Source organism: Peromyscus maniculatus, chromosome 12 (genome assembly GCF_049852395.1).
Source record: "Peromyscus maniculatus bairdii isolate BWxNUB_F1_BW_parent chromosome 12, HU_Pman_BW_mat_3.1, whole genome shotgun sequence".
NCBI lineage: Eukaryota > Metazoa > Chordata > Mammalia > Rodentia > Cricetidae > Peromyscus > Peromyscus maniculatus.
In genome coordinates this window covers 84463852-84490584 of record NC_134863.1, presented here as the reverse complement: position 1 = coordinate 84490584, position 26733 = coordinate 84463852, and the positions used below count along the sequence as shown (strand labels likewise).

The 26733-nt window shown below is 45.7% G+C and overlaps 1 protein-coding gene across 4 annotated transcripts in view; it reads left to right on the top strand.

Annotated features, from left to right (window-relative positions):
• Positions 1 to 25611, top strand: part of Kcnj6 (potassium inwardly rectifying channel subfamily J member 6) — a 260231-nt gene extending 234620 nt beyond the window's left edge. Inside the window, exons 4-6 of one of the 4 annotated variants that reach the window (XM_042259604.2) lie at positions 8873 to 9160; positions 15304 to 15374; positions 21642 to 25611. In XM_042259604.2, coding sequence (XP_042115538.1) covers positions 8873 to 9160; positions 15304 to 15353 — 338 coding nt within the window. In that variant the 3' untranslated portion in view covers positions 15354 to 15374; positions 21642 to 25611. Of the gene's footprint in view, positions 1 to 8872; positions 12440 to 15303 lie in introns of all 4 variants that reach the window. The other 3 variants (XR_013043888.1, XM_006981358.4, XM_076549273.1) reach the window with 3 other exon arrangements.
• Positions 25612 to 26733: the final 1122 nt, after the last annotated feature.

Here is a 26733-nt window from a genome sequence, read left to right as displayed (position 1 = left end):
TGACATGACCCCTGGTCCCCGTCTTTCTTCACCATTCCATGAAGCATAGATCCAGACCACCAGAAGCACAGGTCAGCAAGAACAGCAGCGGACCCGGCAAAAGTCAAACCCTGGGTGACTTCCCTCCACGTTGATTCCTCCAGGGAAATCCAGACTCCAGGGAAAATCTACAACGTGGTATTTCCTTGGCCAGCAGTCGGAGCAGTGAACACCCAGGGGTTCTCTCCTTCAGACCTAACCTTGGGGTCTCTGACGTCATCTCTAGTGTATTGTTAACTTCTTGTTTATTCCCTCTGAATCTTTCTACCATTCCTCCCTCCCAGGTGTTTCCCTCCTACAGCTTGAGGGACACTTTCCCTGGGAATCGAGCTCCCTCCATCTTGTCCTACACACGCTAGTTTCTGGGGTGTCCCAGGACTCCTCCTTCTATAGCTCCTCTCTCTACTAGTGGTCATGCTGCTCACACAGACCTTACTCCTGCCCCATTCCCCCACACACACACACTTGTCTTCAAGTCTCACCTCAAATATTATACCCTTGGGGACATTTTTATTAGTTCTCACATCTGAGTACAAGTGGCCTTTTTTGTGGTCATATGAAGAAAACCCTACTTTTCATTCTTACATTTACCACAATTGCAATTTTACATCCGTTTGAGCGTCTACTTCATTCTCAGCAGAATGTGAGTCTGATGAACCTGGGGACCATGATCTTTCTACCCACAGAGTCCATCCAAGAGCCTGATACAACACAGGTCTTCAATTAATTTAAGATGAATGAGTAAATCATTGCCATCTGTATTCTAAAATTAATTGTGTATGTTATCAAACATGATACTGAGGTAAGGAGGCAAAGCGGGACCCAGAGTCCCTGCCCTTGGGACCCCTACCAAGGCCTGCGACCAGCGCTGACATTGCAGTGCATTGAGAAATGGGCACCAGCCAGCATGGGTGATGACTCCCCGGTAGTCACAGAAACGGATGCCCCTCCCCAGTTCTGCCCAACTTATACACTTCCAGCCTCTTCATGAGGCCATGTGCAATGGGGGCAGAACTGACCCCGCCTGGTTGAGAAGTGGCTAGATAATCAGGGTCCTCCCTGTCCCTCCTCCTGTGAGCATCATACAGACCCTGTCTACAAAGCTAGCTGTGCTTGAAGTCATGCATGTGGTGGCAGTCATGGGTTTGTAAGAGACAAGGATCTGCCCAGCTCCTCAGATCCCCTAAAGGGTCCTGGAGTAAAGTGGTCAGAGCTGCAACCTGAAAAAAAAAAAACTAAATTCCAGGAGACAGCGGAGATGATTCTTGACAATCAAGCACTAGAGAGAATGGCGAGACATTCAGAGAAGGATGTATTCAGTAAGCCCGACATCAACAGCAAGGAGAATCACAGGAGTGCCAGGTCGCTGCCCACTGGGCTTCTGTTCCCTATGAACCAGTCAGCAAACAACAAGACACTGTTTGAGGAACAAGTGCTCTTAATCAGCACTGTTCAGTCTACAGTGAGCACTGTACAGTGTACTAGGAACTTTCCAGTCTGAATAAAGGCACGTGGGTTTTCCTGTTTTAACTGGAAGAATGCCGTGTCCTTGGTTTGGTATCTGAGCCTTGCATAAGCAGTCACTCTGCAGAATTATTGATTCCAACACTTTTCCATGCTTTGTAGGCTAGGGTAAATGGTAAATATGCAGTTTGGGACTTCAGGATCTTGATGTTGAAAATGAACAGATAAAATGAAGCCAATTGCAGGTGAATTGCGACTTGAGGTTTGAGCTAAGGGTATTTCATGACCTCTTTGCACGTATATGTGGTTTTCACAACTTGAACTTTTAAAGATTTTTTTTCCTTTTTTTGTTACTTCTTTGAGAATTTCATTGACTGTATTTGATCACATTCACCCCCTCTTCCATCTCCTCCCAGATCCACCACCCTTCCCTACCCACCCAACTTTGTGTCTTTTTTTAACCTATCAAGTCCAGTGTGTGTTGTCCATGTACACTTGGATATTTGCTTGACTTAGCAGGGGCTACACTCTTAGAAAACTTGACTCTCTTGGCAGCTAACAACTGCCAATAGCTCCTCTCCATGTCCATCTCCCACCTCCCCGCTGCATGCTGGGATTTGGTTTGGCTTGAGCGTATACGGGTCTTGCACATGCTGCCGTAACTACTGTGAATTCATACGTGAACTTGCCCTGCTGTGTCCCGAGGACACTCTTTCCTTACAGTCACTCTCTGCCTCCGGCTCTTACAGTTTTTCCACCACCACCACCACCCACTTACTCAATGGTCCCTGAGTCTTTGGACGGGGGAGTGTGATGCAGATGTTCCACTGGGGGCTGATCATCCTGCAGTCTTATTCTCTGCACCTCAGCCAGTTGCAGGTCTCTGGGTTAATAACCATCTACTGCAGATAAAAGTATCTCTGATGAGGGTTGAGAGAGGCATTGATCTATAGGTATAATGAAAAGCCACTAGAAGTCAGATTAATACTATACCTATTTAGTAGAATAATGGTTGTAGGTTCTCCTAGGGCCTATGACCCATTCAGCCACAGGTTCTTGGCCAGATGACGGTGCTGGGTATGGGTTTTATTGTGGGGGGTGGGCCTTACTTGCATCAGAAAGTGATTGGTTACTCCCATGGCATTTGTGCCGCTAGTGCACCGATGGGCGGGGCCTGCCAGGTCAGTCATTGCTGTATCCTCCAGGGTCCACAGCTGGGTAAGGTCAATGATTGCTTTTCTCCCCCAGTAGTGTGCATGGCTCCTTCTAGCAGTATGAGTGCTAGCCAGTAGAGAAATGCTTCCAAGGGAGTACCTACTTGATTTCTCCATGTTCTATGACTCATCTGTGTGGTATCTTCAGCAATAGGGCCTTACTGTCAAGTTCTGGAGGATAACCAACCACGTTGTCAGTTGCCTGTGTGTCTGGAGGTCTATGAGACCTCACTGACCAATAACTTCAAATGAGGTAACCCATTCTTGGCTCAGGGCTCTTTGTTAGCCTTTGGTGTCTAGTAAGGGCACTGTCACCCCATTATAGGGTAACTCCATTTTAACTCTCTCGTGTGTAACACCCTAAAGACCCCATGAGAACACTCCTACATCATATAAACACATTCATCAAAGCAGTAGGATATAAAATCAAGTCACAAAAATCAGGGGCCTTTCTGTATACAAATGAAAAACACATTCAGAAGAAATCAAAGAAACAATACCATTCATAATAGCATTTACCATCCAAATGTGAAGACCAGAGTTCAGATATCCAATACCCAGTAAAAAGCCCAGGAGGACATGGTAGCCAGACTATAGCCCCAGAACCTGGGATTTGGTGAAAGGGGGTCCCCAGGGTAGGCTGTCTCAAGAGACTAGCCAAATCCAGGAGCTCTAGGGTGAAGTGAGAGACCCTGCCTCAGTAATAAAGTCGAGCAATCAAAGAAGAGGCCTGACACCGATCTCTGAACACACACACACACACACACACACACACACACACACACACACACACAATATCAAGCAATAAGTAAATAAATTTTGCTTTGGTGTTTCCAAGCAATTTCCTGAAGATGATAGTTAGTACCCCCAATCTTGGCAGAAGATACAGAATTTGTGTGGAAGACAAGGAAGGAATAGAGAGGATGAAGGACATCTGGTAAAGGAAAAAAATAGCCAGATGGGAGAAGCACAGTGGAGCAGACAGTGGGCAGGGGTAGGCTGGCTGCAGAGTTACCACCCATGAGAGCATTCCTACACAACTCATACACACTCTACTTTATTTTATATAATACACATACCTTGAAGTGTAGGATGCTCTAAGAGTTACACAGACCAAAATTAGCACATGGTCCCTGTCTTCAAAAATTGAAAAATATTATGGAAATACCACAGGCTCTGGAGCCAGCTTCCCAGATGAGAGTCTCCTCACTGAGGTTCCTTCCCAGGTTCCTCTCACTGTGGTGGTCACATGGCCAGAGCAGATCACCACAGCCAGGGAGACCCCGTGGCAGGCTCTTCTCTTCTTAGCTCTGGAGGCCAGAAGCCTGAGAGTTGAGCCCTAGCTGCAGCAGCCCCTGGGAAGGCCCTGTCCCTGGCTTGTGGACAGTGCTCTTCTGGGTAGGTCCTCACACAGCCTCTTCTCTGTATGTCTGGGGCAGGAAGAGGATACCCACCTTCTGGTGTCTCCTCCCCTTCTTTTCTCCCCTTGGTTAATTTTCTAAACAGGGTCTCATCTCATATAGCCCAGGCTGGCCTGGAACTCGCTTATATAGTCAAGAATGACCTTGAACTCCTGATCTTCCTGCCCCCACCTCCCAAGTGCAACGGTTATAGACGCCTAGCCTTTTCCTGTACTAAAGAGTTGATAAGGGTAGTGGACCAATCCTGTGAGACCCAATCGCCATAGACACCCAGGGTTTCAAGACAGGACGTTGGAATCCCACCACTGAGTCCACAGCACTGCGCTGTCCAGGGTTCTTTCACCTCTCTGTTTAGTCTGCTCACTGTAGACTAAAGGTGGCTGCAGCACCCACTCAGGGGGCTGTCGCAAGGATGAGGGGACTCTTCGTACAAAACGGGGCTCATCTTCAAAGAGATGAAGCCACAGTTTACCTGGGTGACTGTGGCCCAGGAATCTGGATTTAAGTTTCCCTCAATGGTATGTTCCACCATGGAAGTGGCTACAGGAACTTTAAAGAATGGAAGACAGTCATAAAGCAAAGCTCAGCCAAGCACACTGGTGGGGCCGGGGGGCGGGGGGGGGGGGCGGGGGACAGTGGCCAGATGAGCACCAGCCAAACAGGGAAACCTCTCAGTCCTCAGATGCCACCTGATAATGCTCTTAGCCTTTAAGTCAGTAGACTAGTGGCCTGCTGAGTTAATACATTCCAAAAGTTTTAACCTAATAATAACAAAGTTGTTAGGTCAATAAAGAGGCTGGCAATAATTGGCTATTATGGGGACCAAGACAGCCTGAGATAATTTGGGTTTTTAATCTGCAATATTCCAACTCTCCGCAATCATGCAGTTCTAGCCAGGTGATCCTTCTTTAGAATCTGCAGCCCAGACATGGTGCCAGGAAACATCAACTCACAGCCTCCGGTTCCTGGCACACAGCAACATTCAGTAAACAACATTATTACTTAATTCGGTATTTAAATTATGAATGCACCAATTTCTTTCTCAAGAGTAGAGTACAGACGTAGAATGTCTTTCCTCGGGTCATTTTTTAAGATATGCATTTCAATCTGTTTCTGCATAGTGTAAGCCAGCCAGCACAGACCCCAGGTTAGAAAAAGCATGGAGTGCATTGAAGGCACTGTGAAAGCTCAATGTGTGTAGCGGGGACCCTGAGCCTGAGTGTGACGCAGGCGTGGCTGTAGTTCATGATCAGGTTGGCTGTGTTCACATCCCTGTGTTGGATCAGACTGCACCGCCCTGCTTCCAGCCGGCACTGGGCTCGGTGGGTCACCACTACCGTTCTCCCACAGCTGGCAGCCCAGTGCTGAGACTCCAGCACAGTCGTGCACAGCATGACAGACGGTGCTGACTGAGAACAGCTCTTCCTGTGATGGGCAGGAGGGTGGGAGGAAGGGAAAACGGCCTGTCACAGAGCCTGGTCTTTGAAGTGAAATGGCAAAGCATCTGTAACGGAGTCCCTCTTCGTTCCGGGATGTCGGCAATGTGGGTCTATTTTACATGATTCAGAAGTGGAGTGGTTTACTTTACTGCAGTCTTGTTCTCTAGGCAGATCTGATGCATTATTTGTCTGCTGCTGACACCTCTGGCTGTGCCCCAAGGGGCTCTCGGGATGCTTTCATCATGTCACTATTCTACACACAGACCTCTCCCATTGTAACTTGTCACTGAATCTAAAATTAGAGCTTTGCCTGCTAAATTTAAATTATGCAAGGTCTGTCCCAGTGTTTTGCTACAGGTTCCTTAGCTACATGCCTGTGTGTTTTTGTGGCTCTGAGATGGAGTGGGCTTACACTGCTTACCCTTGTGGTTTTATCTAGAAATAAGTGGATACCCAAAGACGGGCTGTTTCCATGTACTTCTCTGGAACACTTGGGAAACCCACTAGGGACTCAGAGAATTTCTCCGTAAAGAAATTGTAAGATTAAATAATTTTTAGAAAAATGAGGCTGGAGAGTTGGCTCAGTCAGTAAAGTGTTTCTTGCACAAACATAAGAAACTGAACTCAATCCCCAGAAGTCATACAAAAAATAAAATAAAAAGTCAGGCATGGCAGTGCATGCCTGTAATCCCAATGTGGGAGAAGTAGAGACAGGAAGATCCCTGTGGATTGCTGGCCAGCCAGTCTAGCAAAGTGAACCCCAGGCTCAGTGAGAAACCCTGCCTCAAAATGCAGGAGGGAAATGTGGTACTTACGTTTTTTAACCCTTCCCTCTCCCCTGAAACTCCTAGCATGCTCCCACTCCATCTCAAATTCTCACCTCTTTAATTATTATTGTTAACATACATACATACACACACATACATGGACTTCTCTTGTTGACTGTACATCTGCTATGAGAGTCCAGCCTGCCTCTGCTGTACATCTGATGGGAGGGTCTAACCTGCCTCTGCTGTACATCTGATGGGAGGGTCTAACCTGCCTCTGCTGTATATCTGATGTGAGGGTCTAACCTGCCTCTGCTGTACATCTGATGTGAGGGTCTAGCCTGCCTCTGCTGTACATCTGATGTGAGAGTCCAGCCTGCCTCTGCTGTACATCTGATGTGAGGGTCTAGCCTGCCTCTGCTGTACATCTGATGTGAGGGTCTAGCCTGCCTCTGCTGTACATCTGATGTGAGGGTCTAGCCTGCCTCTGCTGTACATCTGATGTGAGGGTCTAGCCTGCCTGTGCTGTACATCTGATGGGAGGGTCTAACCTGCCTCTGCTGTACATCTGATGTGAGGGTCCAGCCTGCCTCTGCTGAGGGGAAGTTTGGTTCTCTTTTTGTTGTTTTTCCCATCTTCGTTGATTTCTAATCAGGTACGAAGAGTTGATAAGCAGTACTGCTGATCCTCTGTTGGTTTTTGAATGCAGGAACAGAATGATCCTAATTCAATGGTAATGAAGAAAGCCTGTGAAATGTGACTGGGTCTGCCTGGGCAAGTGTGAAAGGTGCACCCTCAGGGCTAAGCCTTCCCAGGCTGTGAGGATGGCACAGACCACACACTTTTGAATTACTTTGTTTTATTTGGTAAATAAACCATGATGTATTATAGGATGTAACATAATTGTTACCATAAAATGTACTCAGCACAAAATTATACTGTAGAAAAAAAAATGTATTTTCTTTCATAGCTCTCTATACCAGCATCTATTTCTTCACGTGGATTTATCACCCAGATTCCTTTTGTTCCCCTGGAGGACTCTCTTCCTGATCCCATGCAGTGCAAAACTGTTAGCAATGACATGTCTCCACTTCCCTTCTCCAAATGTCTTCATTTCTCCCTCATTTTTGTGAAGGACAGTTTTGCTGGGTATAGAATTCTTGGTTGACAATCTTTTTCTTTCAGTATTTTGAAAACTGTCTTCTCGTTGCCTGTTGTGGGGTGTCCACCAGAGAAGAATGTCCAGACATGGGTTTAAGCCAATAGAACATCTTTATTAGCCTACTGGCGACTATACTGGGTGTTGAGGATTCTAGTGTAGCACCAAGACTTTCACAGGGTGAGCTTTTGAACACAGAAACTATATCCTGAGTTGACATACTTCCCATGAACCGTTAGCCAGAAGCAGAACTACAGAAGCCAAAAAGCAAGGTTAGTACATTTAGAGACTTTCCCAGAACTATAAATTGTGATGGATTAGGCCTTTGTTTTCATTCAGCGGGTGGTACTATCTAAGTGCTGCGTTTTACAGCCTGGATGGCTCTTCCATCTTGGCATGAGCTGTGCTAAGATCTGGGGGCCTGTTACACGCCTTTTGTTTTTATTTTGTTCATGGTTTTGCAAGAAATGTTTTTATTAATTCTTTGAGAATGTCATACAATGTACTTAGATCATTTTCAGCACCGACGCTCCTCCTTACCCACCACCAACTCATGTCCTCTTTTTTTTTTAATAACCCATCAACTCAATTTATTATGTCCATTCCTTCTGTTCATGCAGCCATCCACTAGAATGTGATCAAACCACCAGGGGCAACTCCCTGGGGAAAAAAACTAACTCTCCCTCACCCCAAAGCCATCAACTACCCAGAATCCTTCAGTCAGAGGTGGGAGCCCATGAAACCCTTTCCATCCCAAGCTAGGATATTAACCAGCCTGGTCTTGTGCAGCCAGCCTCAGCTGCTGGGAGTTCATAGGTTTGACAGTCCTGTGATATCCAGAAGATTCTGTCCCAGTCTTCCCTGAACCTCTGGCTCTTACAATCTTTCTGCCCCCTCTTCTGTAACGGTCTCTGAGCCTTTGGGGGGGGGGGTGACACAGATGTCCCTTTGGTGGCTGAACGAACACTCTATGGTCACCTATTCTCTGCACTTTAACGAGTTATAAGTGTTTTAATTTGCTTTATTGATTAATGTCTGTATGAGTGTGTGGACAGATTGTGTATGGGGCAGATGTGCATGACACTATGTGTGGGAGGCGGTCAAGAGACAACTTTATGGGGACAGTAATCTCCCATGTGTATATGAGATTTGGGGGATTGAACTCAGTTTGCCAGTTTCAGAAAGTCCTGGAATTTCATGGCATATGTCTACACGCGAAAGATAGCTCCATATCCATCACCCTCCTATACAGGTCACAATACGGAATAAATGTCTTTTGCACGTAACAGCTATGGTCAGGGCCCTGAGTCTCCTTGCCCTTGGAAGCCCAAACTCCAGTGTCCTAAAGCTCCTTTTCTCCTCTCCGCAGGAATGACGTGCCAAGCTCGAAGCTCCTACATCACCAGTGAGATCTTGTGGGGTTACCGGTTCACTCCCGTCCTAACGCTGGAAGATGGGTTCTACGAAGTCGACTACAACAGCTTCCATGAGACCTACGAGACCAGCACCCCATCCCTTAGTGCCAAAGAGCTAGCCGAGCTGGCGAACAGGGCAGAGCTGCCCCTGAGTTGGTCTGTGTCCAGCAAACTGAACCAGCACGCAGAACTGGAGACAGAGGAGGAAGAGAAGAACCCAGAAGAACAAACGGAGAGGAATGGTGATGTGGCAAACCTAGAGAATGAATCCAAAGTGTAGGCCCTGCCGGGTCAGCCTTTCCCTCCCACTCAGACAGGGCCTTTCCTTGTCTCTCACTCCCCTCTTTTTCTGTCTCTCTTACTTTGATCTTGATTGGTTTATACTTAATTTTGTCATTTCCAGAAAACAAATCTTCAAGGTGTAAAATGCCTACCTGCCCTCTCTCCGATGTTCAGACGGACAAGCAGACAGGGATTTGGTTATGGTACAGGTCATTTGTGGCCGGAGCCTGGTCTCCACGCACAGGAGAGACTCAGCCACTTACCCACTTCAATGTCCAACACAAATCACTCAAAAGAGCTGTCAGGGGTTTTACCCAGTGTCACAATGGTCACCTGCTTACCGTGGCCATAGGTCACACAGAATAGTCTCTTTGGTTTTATAGGGCCCACTCAGCACAGGGCAGGCTCTTGCCCACACAGACACTGAGGGTACAGGACCCAGGTGAGCTAAGGATAGACCACTGTACATAGATCTGCCCTATGGAATTATTTTCTTTTGGCAATTAGTAACAAAACTCAGCATGCACAAAAGTACTGTGGAGCAGAACTCCTAGTAATGTACATAGATGTATCATTCATGTAGCTTTAGACATATAACTTTAGAAATAAGAAAAAAAGATTCCCAATGTACAGTGGGTATTTCTGTTCTGTTACCTTGTCTTTTGATTATTTTGATCTCCTTGACTGCTGGCCCTCTAAATGCATGGCCTTTGTTCCAGGCCCCAGGCTGACAGTTGCTAGGTGCCATTCTGTCCCCTTGCGGTCCTTCTGTTGAATCTAATAAGCCATAGGTCTGGGACCAGTCCAGAGGTCTAATAGATGGCACCATCTACCATCCAAAATGCTGATATACTGTGACACATTTACCAAATGGATGCCATTTGCTTATAGACAACAAAAGTCCCTCTGACTAGCCTGGGGGACAAGGGACAGAACTCCAGCATGGCCCCACGTGCCCCTTCCCACGAACTCTAGCCCTCTGGAGTGCAGCAGTTTAAGAACCTTTCTGTAAAACCACTGATTGCTCTTCTGTGTCGTCTTCTATGAGAAAGTGCAGGCTCTTCATGTGGGCCATGGCAAGCCAGCAGACGATGACTTGGGTGTGAAGCCATGGCTTTCAGGAAGGCATGCAGTGGGTGAAATGACAGTGTTCATCACCAGCTCCCTGCCCTCCGACTTCATCCGGCATGCCTGTCCCTGGACCTGGCCTTACCATTTCTTACACGTTTTTTTTTTTTAATCTTCTATCATCATTGTTGTTGTTATTATTATGAAATGACCCGAATTTGGCATACAAAGAGTAGATAACCATCTTTATGGCAAATCCCTCCAGAGTGTGAAAGCATTCCACTATCTGAAATCTAATCCAAGCGTCTCTCAACCAAAAGAGCACAGACATCAACAACAATCAAACCTCATTTTGTTCTTCAAAGAAGGAAGGAATGAACGAACAAAGGAAGACAGGCAACATGTATAATAATCTAAATTCAAAAGGAAAGGAAGAGTAAGCCTGGAAAGAGAATCTTGAACGAGACGTCAGGCAGGTGGAGATTTTGCACCGATCTTTCTCGTTGATTTTGCATTTATAAACTGTTTGTCTTGAACACCATCGCCCACCACAAATATGCATTGAAGGGATCTAAATTTACTTCAGCTCCTACAGATGTGCTCAGTGTGAGACTTTGCACCATGGAGGTCAAAGAGGTCAAACTAGCTGTTCCCCTGCCTCCCTGGCCACCCCCGTCCAGACTGCACAGGGCTTTGCTGTAGTCTCGGTTCCTTGTCTGTAAGAGAGATGCCCCAGCAATTATGGGAAGTGGTCCCTCCATCCAACATCTGGATTGCTCCTCTCCCTCTGCAGGAATCTTGCCACCCAAACAGCCATTTCCTGGCACTGACTCTGGAACACAAAGCTATTGGCTGTGGCGCTTCCCTGCCTGCCAGCATTTCCTTTTGGCACTGGTTATTTATCAGTCCAGCCAAGATTCACTCTGCACAGTCTTAGCAGGAGATGGTGGAGGAGAGAGCCTGACACAATTCCCAAGAGGCTGTGGGAGGCCCCACAGCCTGACCTTGTTTTAGCCTTATGAAAGATGCTCTGCTTCAGGGCCCCAGTCTGCAGCAGCCCAGGGCAGGGCCTGTGTAGCACAAAGAAGGTGGCGAAAACCTGTCAAATGTCTACTGACTTAGCTCTTGAAGACTCACTGGGCCTTTTTAAATCTGTTACTGAGGTTTGAAGATCAAAAGATTCCCTATCGATGGGTTGAAAGAGCCGCTTTGAGGCTGATGGCTTCTTGCCTGCTCTTCAGCACACCTGGACAACAGGCCTGTGTGACCTCTGCAGGGCGCTCTGATGGGAGCTCTCTCTCTGCCTCTCATGGTCTTGATGTCACTGTGGTTGGTGACAGAAGTGGAAGAAAATCCTGTGTGTAACAGGAGCTCAGACTCTTAAGAGGCGGGCGCTCCTGAAGGACCTTTTATTAGAATGTCCTTATCAAACGTGTCTATTTTTTTACAGTCACTGAGAAAATGGTTTAACAGTGTATTTTGTGTCTACTGTTAAAATTTGAAAGAAGGTCATTAGGACTGAATTTTCTAAGCAGCAAGTAGTCAATGGGGTTTTTCATTAAGATAATTCAACAAAAGGGACCCCCAACGCCTCCCCTTTCTAGTCCACAATCCCAGTCCCTCTCTCCACCAACAGACCAAGTGCTACGAAAATACATGAGCCTATTAATGCATCAGTCAATCCATAACCAGTAGAGCGCTCTCTCCCTCTCTCCCTCCCTCTCCCTCCCTCCCTCCCTCCCTCCTTTCCTCTCTCACTCCACCCTTCTTAGCCCTTGATATTTTTGGCTCCTTAGTTGGTTTCTCAAGTCATTTTTTCCCATAAAGCACAGTGAGATCCATGGGCTGGATAAGATCCTGGAACTCAGAGGCAACAGTTGCCATAGTTGACCTCAATCTGACAGAGTAAATGAGCTCCCTGGGGTTTGCCTGGAAGGGAGGTGCTGAAGAGATCCTGGAAGTCCTCGATCTACTGACCACGCCCCTCCCCATTGACTTTGCAATAGGAAGAGTGTCTATTCATTTACAGATTGACTTTATGTAACAAACAGCTGTCTCCAGCAGTCCCCAGGGCACACAGCACACCTTGCTAACACATTAGAATCAGCTCATCCTTTTCAGGTCCTTCTGAACATCATGTTGGGATGCGGTCCTGACTCCATGTCCATGAGGTAGAACCCTCTCTTTTGTTCTCTCCATTCCAGACCTACTGACTTAATTTAGTATCTAAGTTTCCTAACAGAAATCTAGCTACTGTATCAAAATGTCGACCTATTTCTTAAGCACAACTTTTCTCTTACAGGTTTAACCAAAATAGGACTCGGACATGCCTTTTTATTTTTTATTTTTTTCATTATGCTCTGATTTAAGTGTGGCTTCGTTTTGAAGCCCAGATGTTCACAATTCTTTCTTTCTTCCCCGACCAGCAGGCTTGCTTTTCTGTCTGAATTTAAGATGGTATCTTTGGAGTGTTTAGAGACTGTTAGACTGAGGCGTGCCACAGGGAGAGCAAGAATGCTTTGGAAGATTCCGTGATCACGCTGAAAAAACACCAGATCCTTTAGCTGAGAGAAACTATGAAAACGTACAGACAATTTGCCGAGAGTCAACTTTCCATTTCTTTCCCTGACTTCAGAAATGCTCCAAACGACACAAAAGCTGGAAAGGCAGCTCCAAAGGAAATGACCCCCCACATGACCAGCATTACTATGACACTCATTTCCATGACTTCAACTCAATGCATAGCTGTAAAGTTGGAAAACATAAGCAAAATTGACATAATACATTGATTGAAATGATAACACAGCTAAAAAACATTATCTTGAGTTAGAGTTTATGTCCAACCTACATTTAAGAAAATGTCACCTTATAATTCAGAGTAGAGGGAAACATTCCTCTTCCCAATATGTCTACCCTCAATGTCTCAGAGGAGACTTTTGATTCAAAATGTCACGTAGAAGTCAAGACTGTCGGAAGGTTGCTAAGGGACGAGGACAATGTGTACAGTTTTGACAGTGCATACCTAACAACAAACCAATATTTTACCTGGCATTGTGTAGTAAATTCAGAACACTCCCACAAATCATCTCATGGAACTCTAATGCACAGGAGGCTGAGCACTATAATCACCATAATTGGGGATATAGAGTTTGGGCAAACTGAGTAATTTCACCACAGCTCCAAGAAAGTAAATGATAGATCCTGGTCTCAAACCCAAGTCACGAGGCTATAAGCATGGGATGTTTTTATTATGAAAAGGTTTGGCACACCAATATGCTGAGAGGCTAACCTATTATACTCTTTCAAGTTAACACCTACAAGTATAATTTTTATACTTACAAATGGTTGGGAGAAAAACCAAAAATATTTGGGGGACATATAAAATTCAAATCTCAGGGGCCAGGGATGTAACTTGATTGGTAGAGGGCTTCCTAGTTTGTACAAAGCCCCAGGTTTGGTCCCTAGTACTGCATAAGCAAAGCATGTTAGCACACACCTATTATAGCATTTTGGAAGTAGAGGCAGGAAGATCAGAAGAGCAAGATCATACTCACTACATAGAGAGTTTGGGACTAGCCTGAACTACATGAGACCTTGTCTCAAAGAAAATGATAATTCAAATCTTGGTCCATAAGTTTCATTGGAACCCAGCACGTCATTGGTGCATCATTGCCTGTGGCTGCTCTGACTTGTGAGGAGAGCTGAGTAACTGCAAGAGAGACTGTATGGCTGGCAAACCTCTGTGCTATTACTATATAATACTAGCCATTTGGGATGCAGCCGTCCTTTTGAGAATTACACTATTCTCATAGGTTTGGGGGAACATCAGAGAATGATCTCCTTTCCCAGCCCAAACCTGCCAGAGTCACTTACAGATCTGTACCAGGAAAACGTGTTGTGGGTTTTGAGAGTAGGTCATATAGTCAGGGCGCTCAGAGAGAGGGCTTTCTTTTCCTGTGTGGCCTGCTGGGATTCGGCATCCATGTAGGAAATGGCAGAGTAGAACCACTCATTAATGAGCAATAAAGAAATGAAAGCTCCCGGCCCATCGACGGAATTATGGCTTCTCTGGTGCCGTGGGCCTTAAACTCTGCAGACGGCTCAGCCCACTGGTGTCTGCTCAGGTGCGGGTGCAGCCTGGAGGAGGACTGACTGCTGAGAGGCCTCTCGTGCTCTTGCTGGTCCCTGTAGTCTGGAACTCAGGATGGCTTGGTGTGGTGAAAAGGATCCTGAGGCCACTGTCAGTGTTCCTCCCCTCTGGCCCTGGCCTTCTCTGGCCCCTTGGCTAGAAGTTCAACATGCAGATGACCACCCGTCCTTCTCTGGGAACTCAAGAGGTCTCTGCCAGCTTGAGGGGAGCAGGAGGGTGGGACAAGGTTATCAGATCACTGGTAACTGCAAAGTAGAAGAATCCCAGTGATGGGAATTTTAGTTACGGAAATATTAAATGGCATTGTTTGGAGTCAGAAATTTGATTTACTTTAGTGTTAAGGAAATAGTTCTCATACCAATGAGCCAAATTTGGTTCTTTTTTGTATCAGTTCTATTTAAAAAAAAAAAAAAAAAAAAAAAAAACAGAAAGAGAGAGAGCATACATATCAAGTTCTCTTATGAATGCTTTCTAGGAAATTAGATGGGAAAGAAACTATTTTTGTGACAAATCATTGTATGTTGTGTTTTTGACAGACAAATGACAGATGCGTTTCACATGCCAAACTAAGTAGGTAATGGTATCTGCCACAGAGACCATGCAGAGTTCTTTAATTCTTTAACCACTTGGAAGAAATGACCAGGTCACACAGTCTCCAAGTCCAGCATCATGAAACTTAAAGAAATGTCAAAGGAGCCAAACTTCTACTTGGCCTCATTGCCTTAGCAAAAGAAAGCTTCATGCACCCACCCAGTTCATGTGGGGCAGCCCAAGGAGAAGGAAGGCGATGCTTTTGAACTATACAAGATTAGTTCATGGGTGGACTCCTCTGGGGGAAAAGGGAGGGTTGGCCGGTGGTGAAATGTATCTATCATGTTCTTTTAGATCCTCTTCCCCCAGACTCGGATCCAGGCGTGTGTGTGGTTGGCAGATAACAATGGCCACAGAGTCAACAGGTATCAGCTTTGGGGGTAGACAGGTTCCTTCCTATCCACGTGTAATTGACCACCTCAAGATCAAGGCTCAGCACCCATCATGAAAACTGTGATATCAATGTAGCCAATCTTTATAAGAATATGAAGGGCTGTTTTTCTCAGGCAATGTAAATATCTGCTACCAACAAGCACTAGTGAAATAAACATGCCAACCATCAGAGCTTCTAAAATTTACACAGCACTCACAGTATGTTCACCCAAAGGAGTGAGAGGCCCCCAAGACATCCCAGGAGTGCAAGAGCAGACCCAAGTTGAGGCTGAAAGCCCTTCAGAGGCAGCCAGTGCTAGATTTACGGTCATGAAATACAAATAGCATATTGACTGGAACTAGGGCCTCAGATCCCAGCCAGTGTGCACCATCTAAACCTCTGGGTCTTCAATCAGAGTTCTCAGAGAAGGAAGGACAGTCTTCAGATCCACCCTCTCTCAGTACCTCTGCCTGTGAGAGTGACAGTGAACACCTTCCCCTGCTCAGCTTGGACAGGCCACAAGACTCACCGTGCCCACCTGCTGAGGCCCCTCAGAATGAGTGTCTGCACAAAGGACATCTAGACAATGACCCCATAGAAGTGTCTTCTGAGGGCTTGGAGATTTTAAGGATACCTGGGAGGCATTCTTGACTCCATAGAGCACCTCCTGAGTCAGGAATGAACTTAGACCTTTGGAATCTGCCAGGTGCCAGGGAACCCTGCCCATATGTAAATCCAGTAAAGCAAAAATGAAGTAAGCAAGCGGAAGGGAATCCCCAGAAGTTCTGATTTCACCATAATGATTATCTCCATGATATTTTGACTTTCTTTTTTCATTGGGATCCCATTTCATATGAATCCCATTCATGTCAAAGAATTCACAAACCTTTCTCTAACAGCTGCCAAAGGAGGATAGGTGTTTAATTTAGTCCTTGAGCAGCCACCATGTATAGCTTGTTATCTGGCAGTCCTACCTCTTACCACTAACTCTCCACTGCCGACTGTATTGGAGTCTGACCTCCGAGATAAAGTATTTAGAATAGTTTGCTCCTACCATTGGATAGCCTGAGCTTACTACTGGTGTCTGCACATCTTTGGTCCCAGCCCAGCAAATGGCCAGAGCAGGGTCAAGTGAGGTCTCATGCTGGAGGGACAGATGTGCTCGCTTGGTTGGGTCTTTCGGTCTCTCCATCATTTGCAGCATATGATTATCTAGACAGCTTTCCCAAGAAAGTCCTGAGTATCTTTATTCAGCCCAGCACGCCTCCTCTAAAATCAGAGGCATGCCATGACAACGGCATTCACAGGCACAGGTTCTGAAGTGACCCAAAAATGTGCCTGGATTGGCAAAGTGGTCTTTTCTCTGCCCACAGTCTGTACAAACTGTGCTCCAGGGGAAACACCCAGCACTCTGGGATGACTGCTACTCAGGAGGTATTGCTCAGCCGCTGCCATGGCAACCCTCCATCTGTGAGCATGGACCACTCTTGTGCAGGCTGGAGGAGGCTTGGAGGAGGTCCCAGGGGCTGAAACTCTGAGGGCTGATCCACCTGCAGACAGCCTTGGGGGAGCCCAGAGAAATGAGAGTCGGGCCCAATAAATGTGTACTCACTTAGCACACAAGTGTGAGGTGGTCTTGTTGCATCTTACCACAGTGTGCATATAGTGGCTGTGTGTGTGTGTATATATACTGTAGGAAGGAATGCACACACACACACACACACACACACACACACACACACACACACACACACACCACTTACCTTTTTAAAATTCCAGAAACTACATTCACAGTATCCAATGTAACAGATGTCCAAAGAATTGTCATTCTCTTAATCGATAAGTAAACACTGTCTGCCAAATTAATACTGGCCCAAAATAAATAATGTTTCAATAGTAAGCCCAAGTACAAACAAAAGCAATAGAAAACCTTATTCAGATTTGCTGGGTGTTGTGGGGCACGTTTGTTATCTCAGCACTTAGGAGACAGAGGGAGGAAGAGCAGGAGTGGAAGGTCATCCGTAACTACATAGGGAGTTCAAGGCCAGCCTGAGCTACGGGAGACCTAACCTAAATAAATACATAGACATAGTTTGTTGTTGAAAATCTTATTTCAAGTTAAAGATACTCATTTTTATCCAGAATTCCCAGCTCTCAGAATACTATTTCTTCTTGAGCTTACTGTTTCCATCTGGCTTTGAACCCGGCTCCTGCATATTGACACGCAAAAGTAGACCTGAGCGCCGAAGCGTTCAGCACCCGTGAGTCAGTCTGGCCCCTAGAGCAGGCTGAAAGAAAGTCAGCAGGGTGGGGACCATTCCACAGCAATCTCAGAGGGCAAGGAAAGGAGACTGGGATGAGGGAGGTGTGGAGTGATATTGTATTCAGATCTCTGGTGCACGCCCATGCAGCTGACCTCAGCACCCAGGGCTCTCCTAGTGAGCCTGCTGTATCCTCAGGGACAGTAGAGGATAAGTGAGAACTTTCCACAACCCAGACCATCACACATAGGACTTGCTCCCATCTGGTTTTCTAGCTCTGTTAAAATAGGCATCAAGGCTCGTTAACACACGATCCCTCCTATTACAACTCTCCCTGTATCTGCCCTGTTCTAAAGGAATGAAGAGCCCTCTGGATGCTACACAGTGTGGTGAGACCTTCATTACTAACACTCGAATTGGAAAATATAAAACAGCCACTCCTAAACACATGTGCAGGAATGCATGCACACACATAGACCACAGTCTTTACCTCCCAATCAGCTATGACTAAGTCCACATAAGTTTCCAGAAGATGGGACTGGAGATACAGCTCATCAGCTGAGAGTACTTACTGCTCTTGTGGGGGAGACCAAGTTTGGTCCAGGACCCAAACCAGGCACCTCACAACTGCCTGTAACTCCAGCTCCAGGAGAATGTAACACTTCTGACCTCTGCAGGCAACTGCACCCATGTTCTCTCTCTCTCTCTCTCTCTCTCTCTCTCTCTCTCTCTCTCTCTCTCTCTCTCTCTCTCTCTCTCTCTCTCTCACACACACACACACACACACACACACACCACACACACACACACACACACACACACACACACACACACACACACACACACAATTTAAAATAATAAAAGTAAGATCTAAAAGAAAAGGTTTCTGGAAGTCGAAACATAAATGAGGACCATCCTCTCAAGTCATCACAGTGGCGTTAGCTTTTAAATGATCTTACACATCGCTGACCCACACATAGGCAATGGGCCATAAGAACCCACCATCAGTGTTCTGTTGGAGATTGGGAGCCTGGTCCTGGGTCTGCCCCTGCTTCCCCCCACCCACCACCCACCCTGCTTCCCCATCATGAGCTATCTGGTCTTAGATAAAACCCTGAACCTCTCCCAATTTTTTTTAAGTGATAGGTTATAACTTTTTAGGGACATTTTAAGTTCACAGAAAAATTAAGCAGAAAGCACAAAGCCCCCATATGCCCCATCCCCTCCCATCCTCCTTCATTACTGACAAGACTGTGTATTTGTCACTGTTTATGAACTTATCCCAATGCACCATTATCACCCACATTTGGAGGTGAAGTTAGGGCCCACTCTTGTCCATGAACATGGAATGTGTGAGCAACTCTGTAAGGACAGATTCCCACCGTTGTGGTACCATACAGAGCAGGTTGGCCACCCCACAATTCTCTGTAGTCCTCACCCCTTCCTAATGCCCACGGCTCCTTCCCAGTCTGGGCAGCTGGCCTGTTCCGTAGACTGTGGCTGCAGTGGCCCAGTGACAAGTCTACCGAGGTTGTATTCTTCCACTTGGTAGTACTCCCTGAAAGTTCCTCCCGTGGCTCCTCGTGGCTTCATAGCTCTCCATTCTTCAGGACTGAGCAATATTCCATTTTCTGGACACACCAGAATTCATTTGACCATTTGCCTTTTTAGTGATAAAACTTCTAAAAGCATCTAAGTGTGGTTTTTATATGGAAATAAGCTTTCAGGTCATTTGTGCAAATATCAGGAATTATGATTGCTGTGTTACATGGTGAGACATTTCCCTTGTAAACTGATATACTGTCTTCCCTGGTGGCTGTACTATTTTTTTTTCATTCTTCTAGGAATGAGTGAGCGCTCTGATTGCTCCTCCTGGTGTTTGATGGTGTCAGTGATTTGGATTTGTGCCCTTGGTACAGGTGTGTCAAACACTTTCTCAGATACTTCTGTCTGTAGATTGTCACATTGGAGCATCTCTGCTCAGGTCTTTTGTCCACTCTGTAGGTGGGCATTCTTTTTCCTATTCTTGAACTGAAAAGGCTCTTTGTATATTTTGAATTCTTGTTCTTCGTTAGCTGGGACTTTTGCAAATACTTCTCCCTGCTTGCCATTCTCTGAGAGTTTCTTTTGCTCTGCAGAAGTTTCTTATTTCAATGAAGTCCAGCCTGGCAATCATCTCTCATGGATGCACCTTTGGAGCTGTGTCTAAGAAGTTGTCGTCATCCCCAAATTCATCCAGACTGTCTCCTATCTCCTGGGAGCTTTGTCGTTTTATCTTTTCCCCAGATCTATGATGGCTGTGAAGTGATGTTTTGTGACTGAGGTGAAGTTTGTGTTCAGGTTCTTTTTTATCTTGTTTTGAGTGTCTAATACCTCTAGTATCATTTGCTGAAACAGCATCCTTTGCTCCTTTGTCAAAAAGCAACCTGTGTCCTGCACAGGCCGATCACTGTGATCTATGTGGACTGCTTCTGGGCTCTCGATTCAGGTCCTTCATCTGCCCACCGACTCTTTGACCAGTACCACACTGTCCCTAGTGATGGAACTGGCTGACTACTGTCTTAGCATTTGGTAGCGTCAGTCCTCTGTCTTTGCATTGTTTCTTTGGTACTGAATGATTCATTTGTCTATTTTGGGTCTTTTGTTTCTCATATAAACTTTATGATCCACAGAGTAATCTGCTTGACTTTGGATTGGTATCATATTAACTCTAAAGATCAAAATGGAGAGAAAACACCTTGACAGTGCTGGTTTTGTTCACATACCTATGTCTTCGGTATCTTCACCCCTTACATCTTCCCCACACAGATCTTATATGTAGCCTATGAGACTTATACCCAAGTATTTCATTTCAAGGGTGCTAATTTAGATGCTCATATTTTTTTATTCCAGATTCTAATTGCTCATTGCTGGTATATAAGAAAGCAGTTGGCTTTTGTATACTAATTTGTGTCCAAAATCTTTATGTAATTAATTTTTTTAATCTTGGTTTTGCTGGGGGAGGGATGCACGCCTTTAATCCCAGCACTTGGGAGGCAGAGGCAGGTGGATCTCTGTGAGTTCAAGGACAGCCTGGTTTACAAGGCAGTTCCAGGACAGCCAGGGCTACACAGAGAAACCCTGTCTTGAAAAGAACAGAAAAAACAGTCTTGGTTTTCTGTCAGTTATAGGTTTTTCTAGAGATGAGCTATCATCTATAAATGATAACTACTTCTTCCCTTCTGATCTGATGTCTTTTATTAACTTTTCTTGTCTTATTGCACCATCTGACATCTAGAATCATGTTAAAACGCAATGGTGCCTGTTCTGGGTCTGAACAGAAAAAAACAAGTTTCTGTCAGTTAAGTGAAATGAACCAAAGGAAAGTTTTAAATGCTGCTCCTCTAGTTCAAGACATGTCAAAAATAAATAAATAGTTAAAAAAAAATAAATGTCCCTCTAGCCATACTTTACAGAGAACCTTTTGTTATTTACAACAGTTTTATTAATAACTGCAGAAGGCTTAGAGGCCAAGATGTACTCTTGGGATAAGTGAATAAACAAGCATTTATCTAAGCAATGAATCATTCCATAACTGAAAAAAATCCACAAAATCATGGAACAACATAGAATAGCTTAAGTGCAAATTATTAAGTTAAAACAATCTAAAAAGACCACAATACTGTGTGATTTCAGATATCTGATACTTACTAAGGACTTTCATAGCGGATCACAGTTTGGGTTTGATCAAATTCTCCCTCTGCATCCACCAATAGTAGCACATATAATTTGTATTACTCTGCCCACTAATGTGGATTACAGACACTTATTTTTGAATGTTGAACTACTTTTCTTATCTGGCATAAATCCCACTTGGTCATAGTATATAATTCTTTTTATGCATTGTTTGATTCAATTTGTGAGTGGTTTATGGTTGAGGCTATTTGAATCTGTGTTCATAGGAGCTATTGATCTGTAGTTTTCGTTTACTGAAGTATCTTTTCCTCATTTGTTCTTAGGGTGACGCTGGACTCCTAGTGTGGATTGAGAAGTATTTCTTCTAATTACATCCTCTGACAGAGATTACAGAGAATTGATATATTTTCCTCCTTAACCACTTGGAAGAATCCACCCAGAATGAGCCCATCTGGACCTAGTGCTTTCTGGTTGGAAAGGCCATGAATAATTTACTTAAAGTCGGGGCTGGAGAAATGACTCAGCGGTTAAGATTGCTTGTTGTTCTTGCGAGGGCCTGGGTTCAGTTCCCAGTGCCCACACGGTGGCTCACAAGCACCTATAACTCCAGTGCCAAGGGACCTGGAACTTCTGGCTTCCACGGGCTGCTGCATGTGTGTGGTGCACATAAACTCATGCAGGCATTCATGCTCATACACATAAATAAAAATAAACAAAACTTTAAGTCTCTAATGTACAGACCTTTGGGGTTATCTATTTCCTCTACTGTGAGTTTTGCCAGACTGTATGTTTCCTGTAATGAGTCTCCTTCACACAAACGGTGAAGTGTGGATGCATCCTCTGGTGTCCTTTCATGTCTGAGTTACACTGCTCCCTCCCATCCCTTTCCGCAGTGATTTCTGGCTCTCTCTCTCTCTCTCTCTCTCTCTCTCTCTCTCTCTCTCTCTCTCTCTCTCTCTCTCCCTGCTCAAACGGAAATTTAATAATTTTGTTTTATCTCAAAGAACTAGTCCTTGGTTCTGTGGACTCTCCGTTGACTTCCTGTTTTCAGTTTCATCAGTGTGTACCCTCGTCTCTATTCCTCACTGGCTTTGGATTGAATTCACTCCCACAACTTAGAGGGCTGGTTTCAGGTTTCTGTTCTGCTTGATGCACTGGATGTATAAAGTTTTGTTCAGGCTCTATTTTCACTTCATGTCTAAAATCGTGGTTTCATCTTCACTGGGTTCAAGGTATTTTTTTTTAATTTCTCTTGAGGATTTTTTCTGCACCCTGTGTTACTGAGAATTGTGTTGTTTGATTGTAAAGTGTTTAAAGATTTCCCAGGTCTCTTTCCATTATTGATTTCCAGCTTAACTCCACTGTGTTCTGAAAAGGAACACTATAGAATTTTTATAGTTTTAATGTGTTAAGGTGTTCTAACGGCCCAGGATGAAGTGTCCCAATGAATGCTCTCTGTGGCCTTGAGAAGAGTCCGTCACCTGATGTTCAACTCCTCATTTTTCCAGCATGTGTTTGACTCTAGAGTCTCTGTCTCTATGGTCCTGACATGAGTTCCTAGTTACACCCCATCAGTCTAAGTCAACATCACTCTTAAACTCGTGGTCCCTAACTGAGTCAGCTTTGAACTTTGTAAATTCTTCCTGCTCCTGTCCCCAGCACGCCTTCACCAGCTACATCCCTCTCGCATCTCCACACTAACCCAGGTAGCGCATAGGTAATGATGAGGTAGGCACTTTGTAGGGCACTGTGGCCTCCACCAAAGTGGTTAGCATCATCAGTGTAGAATAAACACACAGCTGCATATTAAATGAGAAGGTCACCAGGGGGTGGAAGGGCAGCTCAGCTTTTAAGGACATCTGCTGCTCTTGCTTGGACCAGAGCTTGGGTCCAGGCACCTGTGTCAGGAGGCCCACAACCACCTGTAACTCCACCTACTGGGTACCTGACACTCCTGAACACACATGTACATTCTAACACAAACAGATTCTCATAAATAAAGATAATTTTTTAAGTAACTCAATACCAGCATGTAATGACTGATTTCCACACAACTCCAGCTCTGCACCACTGGAAACATGCATGTAGGGACTTCACCAGAATTGTGTTGATACTAAACCACACACAACACCAGAGACGCGAAGGCGCCATGTTCCATAGCTCCGCTCTATTTCAGCCGTAACTCACGTTAACAGCACTGCTTTTTTCCCTCCATGTTTTTTGCCCAAAGCAGAAAGAAGAAATCCTTTTCATTATAGGTTAAAAAATAATGACTTGTATCTGTCTTTCCCAGATGCTTGCCTGGCTGAGTAAAATAGGAGGTTTCTCTGTGAGCTAGGATAGAAAAAAAAAAAATTATTCTGGAAAGTCCACTAGTTCAAAAGTCCATTATCAGTGCCAAATCCTTTTCTCACAGTTCAGTGGAACTGAGGATAAGACTGAGTCTCTGGTCTGGAGGTATTGTACTTCCATGGACCACAAAGCTCTCACCAAAGGGTCTCACAGACTTATCAAGACAAAGTCAAGGAGCCCTGGAACCAGGCCTTGAAGCTGAGGTGTCCTGAGGTCCTCACAGGAATCCATTTCTAAGGAACACAAAGGGCTGGAGCTGTGACTCAGCAGTTGAGAATGCTCTTCCAGAGGATTCAAGTTTGCTGCCCAGCATCCAGGCAGGGCAGCTCACACCTGCCTGTACCCTCAGCCCCGGAGGATCAGAACCCTCTTCTGACATTTTCAGACGCCCACACGAGTGGTATTAAATCACACAGACATGCACACACATACATAAACTTAAATTAAAGTTTAAAATGTTTTAAGCAAACATAACCTCCCCCAGAAAAACCAGAAATACAAATAGACTTAGTCTTCAACTCTGTCCCCAGAAATTTTCCTAAGAACCTGAGTTTTTAATAACATGCTTATGTCCTACAGACAAAGGTTTTCATTTCCAGGTGTGTGGCAGTCTTCAAGGCTGAGAGCATGCCAAAACTTATTTTTGTTCTAAAAGATCCAGCAGCTAATTAATGCTAGACAAGGGCAAGGCTCTATGAAGGCAGTCTGGTCATGGACACATAGTGAGTGCTTACTGTCCAGTGAGCAATGTCTTAAGCAAGATACCCTGGGGGATACTAATAAATAGTAACACCTTCCGTTGTCCCCAACAAGCTACTACCCCATGGCCACCAGCTCTTACTGTGTGGCCACACAAACCCCTGTGAGCAAATACTGTTCCCCATATTACACATGAAGAAAGTGAGTCTCGTTTTAGGAATAAAAATACTTAATCCAGAGGGGCAGCTAGACCACATTGACTGGAATTTGAAGACAAGCCGGCCTTTCTATGGGCAGTAGGCAACAGTATCATGTGGCAGGAAGGGAGGCATCCTGATATTTCTTGTGCCTTGGTGGGCTTTGGAAGTGAGAGATCCATGGGAAAGATGTGTCATAATGAGGGGCCAGATTGAGACATACAGACATGCTGCAGGGAGCCAGGGGACAGTACCTAGGCTGGCCGACACAGAGTAGACGACTTCCCAGGGGATTTGATAAAAATACATTGTGAAAACTGGTGCTAAATCGTAGACCACTCTGAACTGGAGGTGGAGGGCCACAGGTGGGCTTATTAATAAAGCCATCACAGTGTCAAAATAGCTCCTGACGCTTTACAGTTGAACAAAAGGACAGTTTGCACTGAACTGAAGCAGGATGTCCTTGACACAATCGTCAAGCACTCCCAAATAATTCAGTGAATCTGCGGGGGGAGGGGAATAGGAAAAAGTGGCATTTCTGTGGCATGTCATAGTAAATTGCAAGCCCAGCAAAACCATATGCAGAGAATACTGGACCACCCCTGTAGCTTTCCTTAAGCAAAAACCAATGATCTTTTAGAGACGCACAGAAAAACACAGGGGGAAAAATCTTCCCCAAAAAACTCCCGCGAAGGCTTCAACTTCTCTTCGCAGTAAAGTAGCTGATATCTGCTTCTGAGGTCATTGCTGCCAACCTCCCGCCAGGCTTTTGAAAAGTGAGCCAGGCAGACCTCAGGCCCCGGTTTGGCTCCTGACCCACTTCCATCCTCTGGTAACTCCCGTCACTCAACTCCAAGTACGTCTGCGCACGGACAACAAGGCGAAAGCATGCCAACTGCGAAAGCACAAATTATGTATTGAGAAATCTCTACAATGCCAAATTTTTTTAGAATAAATATATATATATATTTAAGAACTCGCTGTGTTAGGGAAACTGTTTACATACTGAGGCGTTCCTCTTTTTTTGACTGGAACAATAAAAGAATAATTTGATATGGCCTTGGTTTCTTGTGTGTGTGTGTGTGTGTGTGTGTGTGTGTGTGTGTGTGTGTGTGTGTGTGTATTTCATCTCAAAGTTCAAAGAGCTACCACAGGGTCACTCAAACCGTGGGACCTTGCACCCAGAATACAAGGGTAGCATCATAATTGTGCGGTGCCCCCTGCCCCACACTGCCCCCATATTTCCTCTCCCCGTCTTTCCCTCGGGACCCTCCTGCCTAGGCCTCTCCAGCATGCTGCACTGGAATGCACCAGGCCTCTCCCTCTGTCTGTCCCTCTCTCTCTTTCAGTGGTGGGGGATGAACTAGTCCACACACACACACACACACACACACACACACACACACACACACACCCCTACAGCGGCTTTCACACGCGCACTGAACCGCAAACACCCCACTCTGCCAGGCAGGATCTATTATCTAGTGCTTCCTCCCACCTTCCACAGACAGCACACCACCCTCCTAACACTGTGGAAGGCCTTTGCGAGAACTCCCTTGAGATCAAGATTCCTAAGCACTGCTCACTCCGTGACCTGGGCACTTAGGAGAAAGAGGACGCACTGGGTCCCTCAGCATAGACCCACTGAAGGGTGAACACCCAGGAGCCTCCGGACAGGAAGCATTCCCACTGGTGACGCTGTCCTGAGCCCCCTCACTTTTGTCTCCAGCCAACACAAACACATCTTTTCCCAAGCTTGCCAGCGTAATGTATCACTCAGACTTGCGGCCGCTGTGACAGCCCATCCGGTATGAACGGCATACGGGGCACAACTCAGGTTAGCCCGTTTGCAGATGCATCGTCTATATTCCCGGCTCTGGTGAGTCTGGGCCTGTGCCGAAACCTGTGATCACAGGGCAGGGAGTGACAGAGTGTCTCTGCTCACTGAAGAGGAAGCGGGGAGCCGGGGGGGGGGGGGGGGGGGGGGGGGGGGGGGGTGGATATAACCATCAAAGACACACCTTTGGGGACCTGCTTTCCCAGCCAGACCCCACCTCCCGGTTTCAGCCAACTCGCAAAACGGCACCGCCAGCTGGGGACCAAGGGCTCAGCACGGGAGCAGTAGAGGCTTTCACACGTCACATACAACACCGCGCGATCTTTCTTC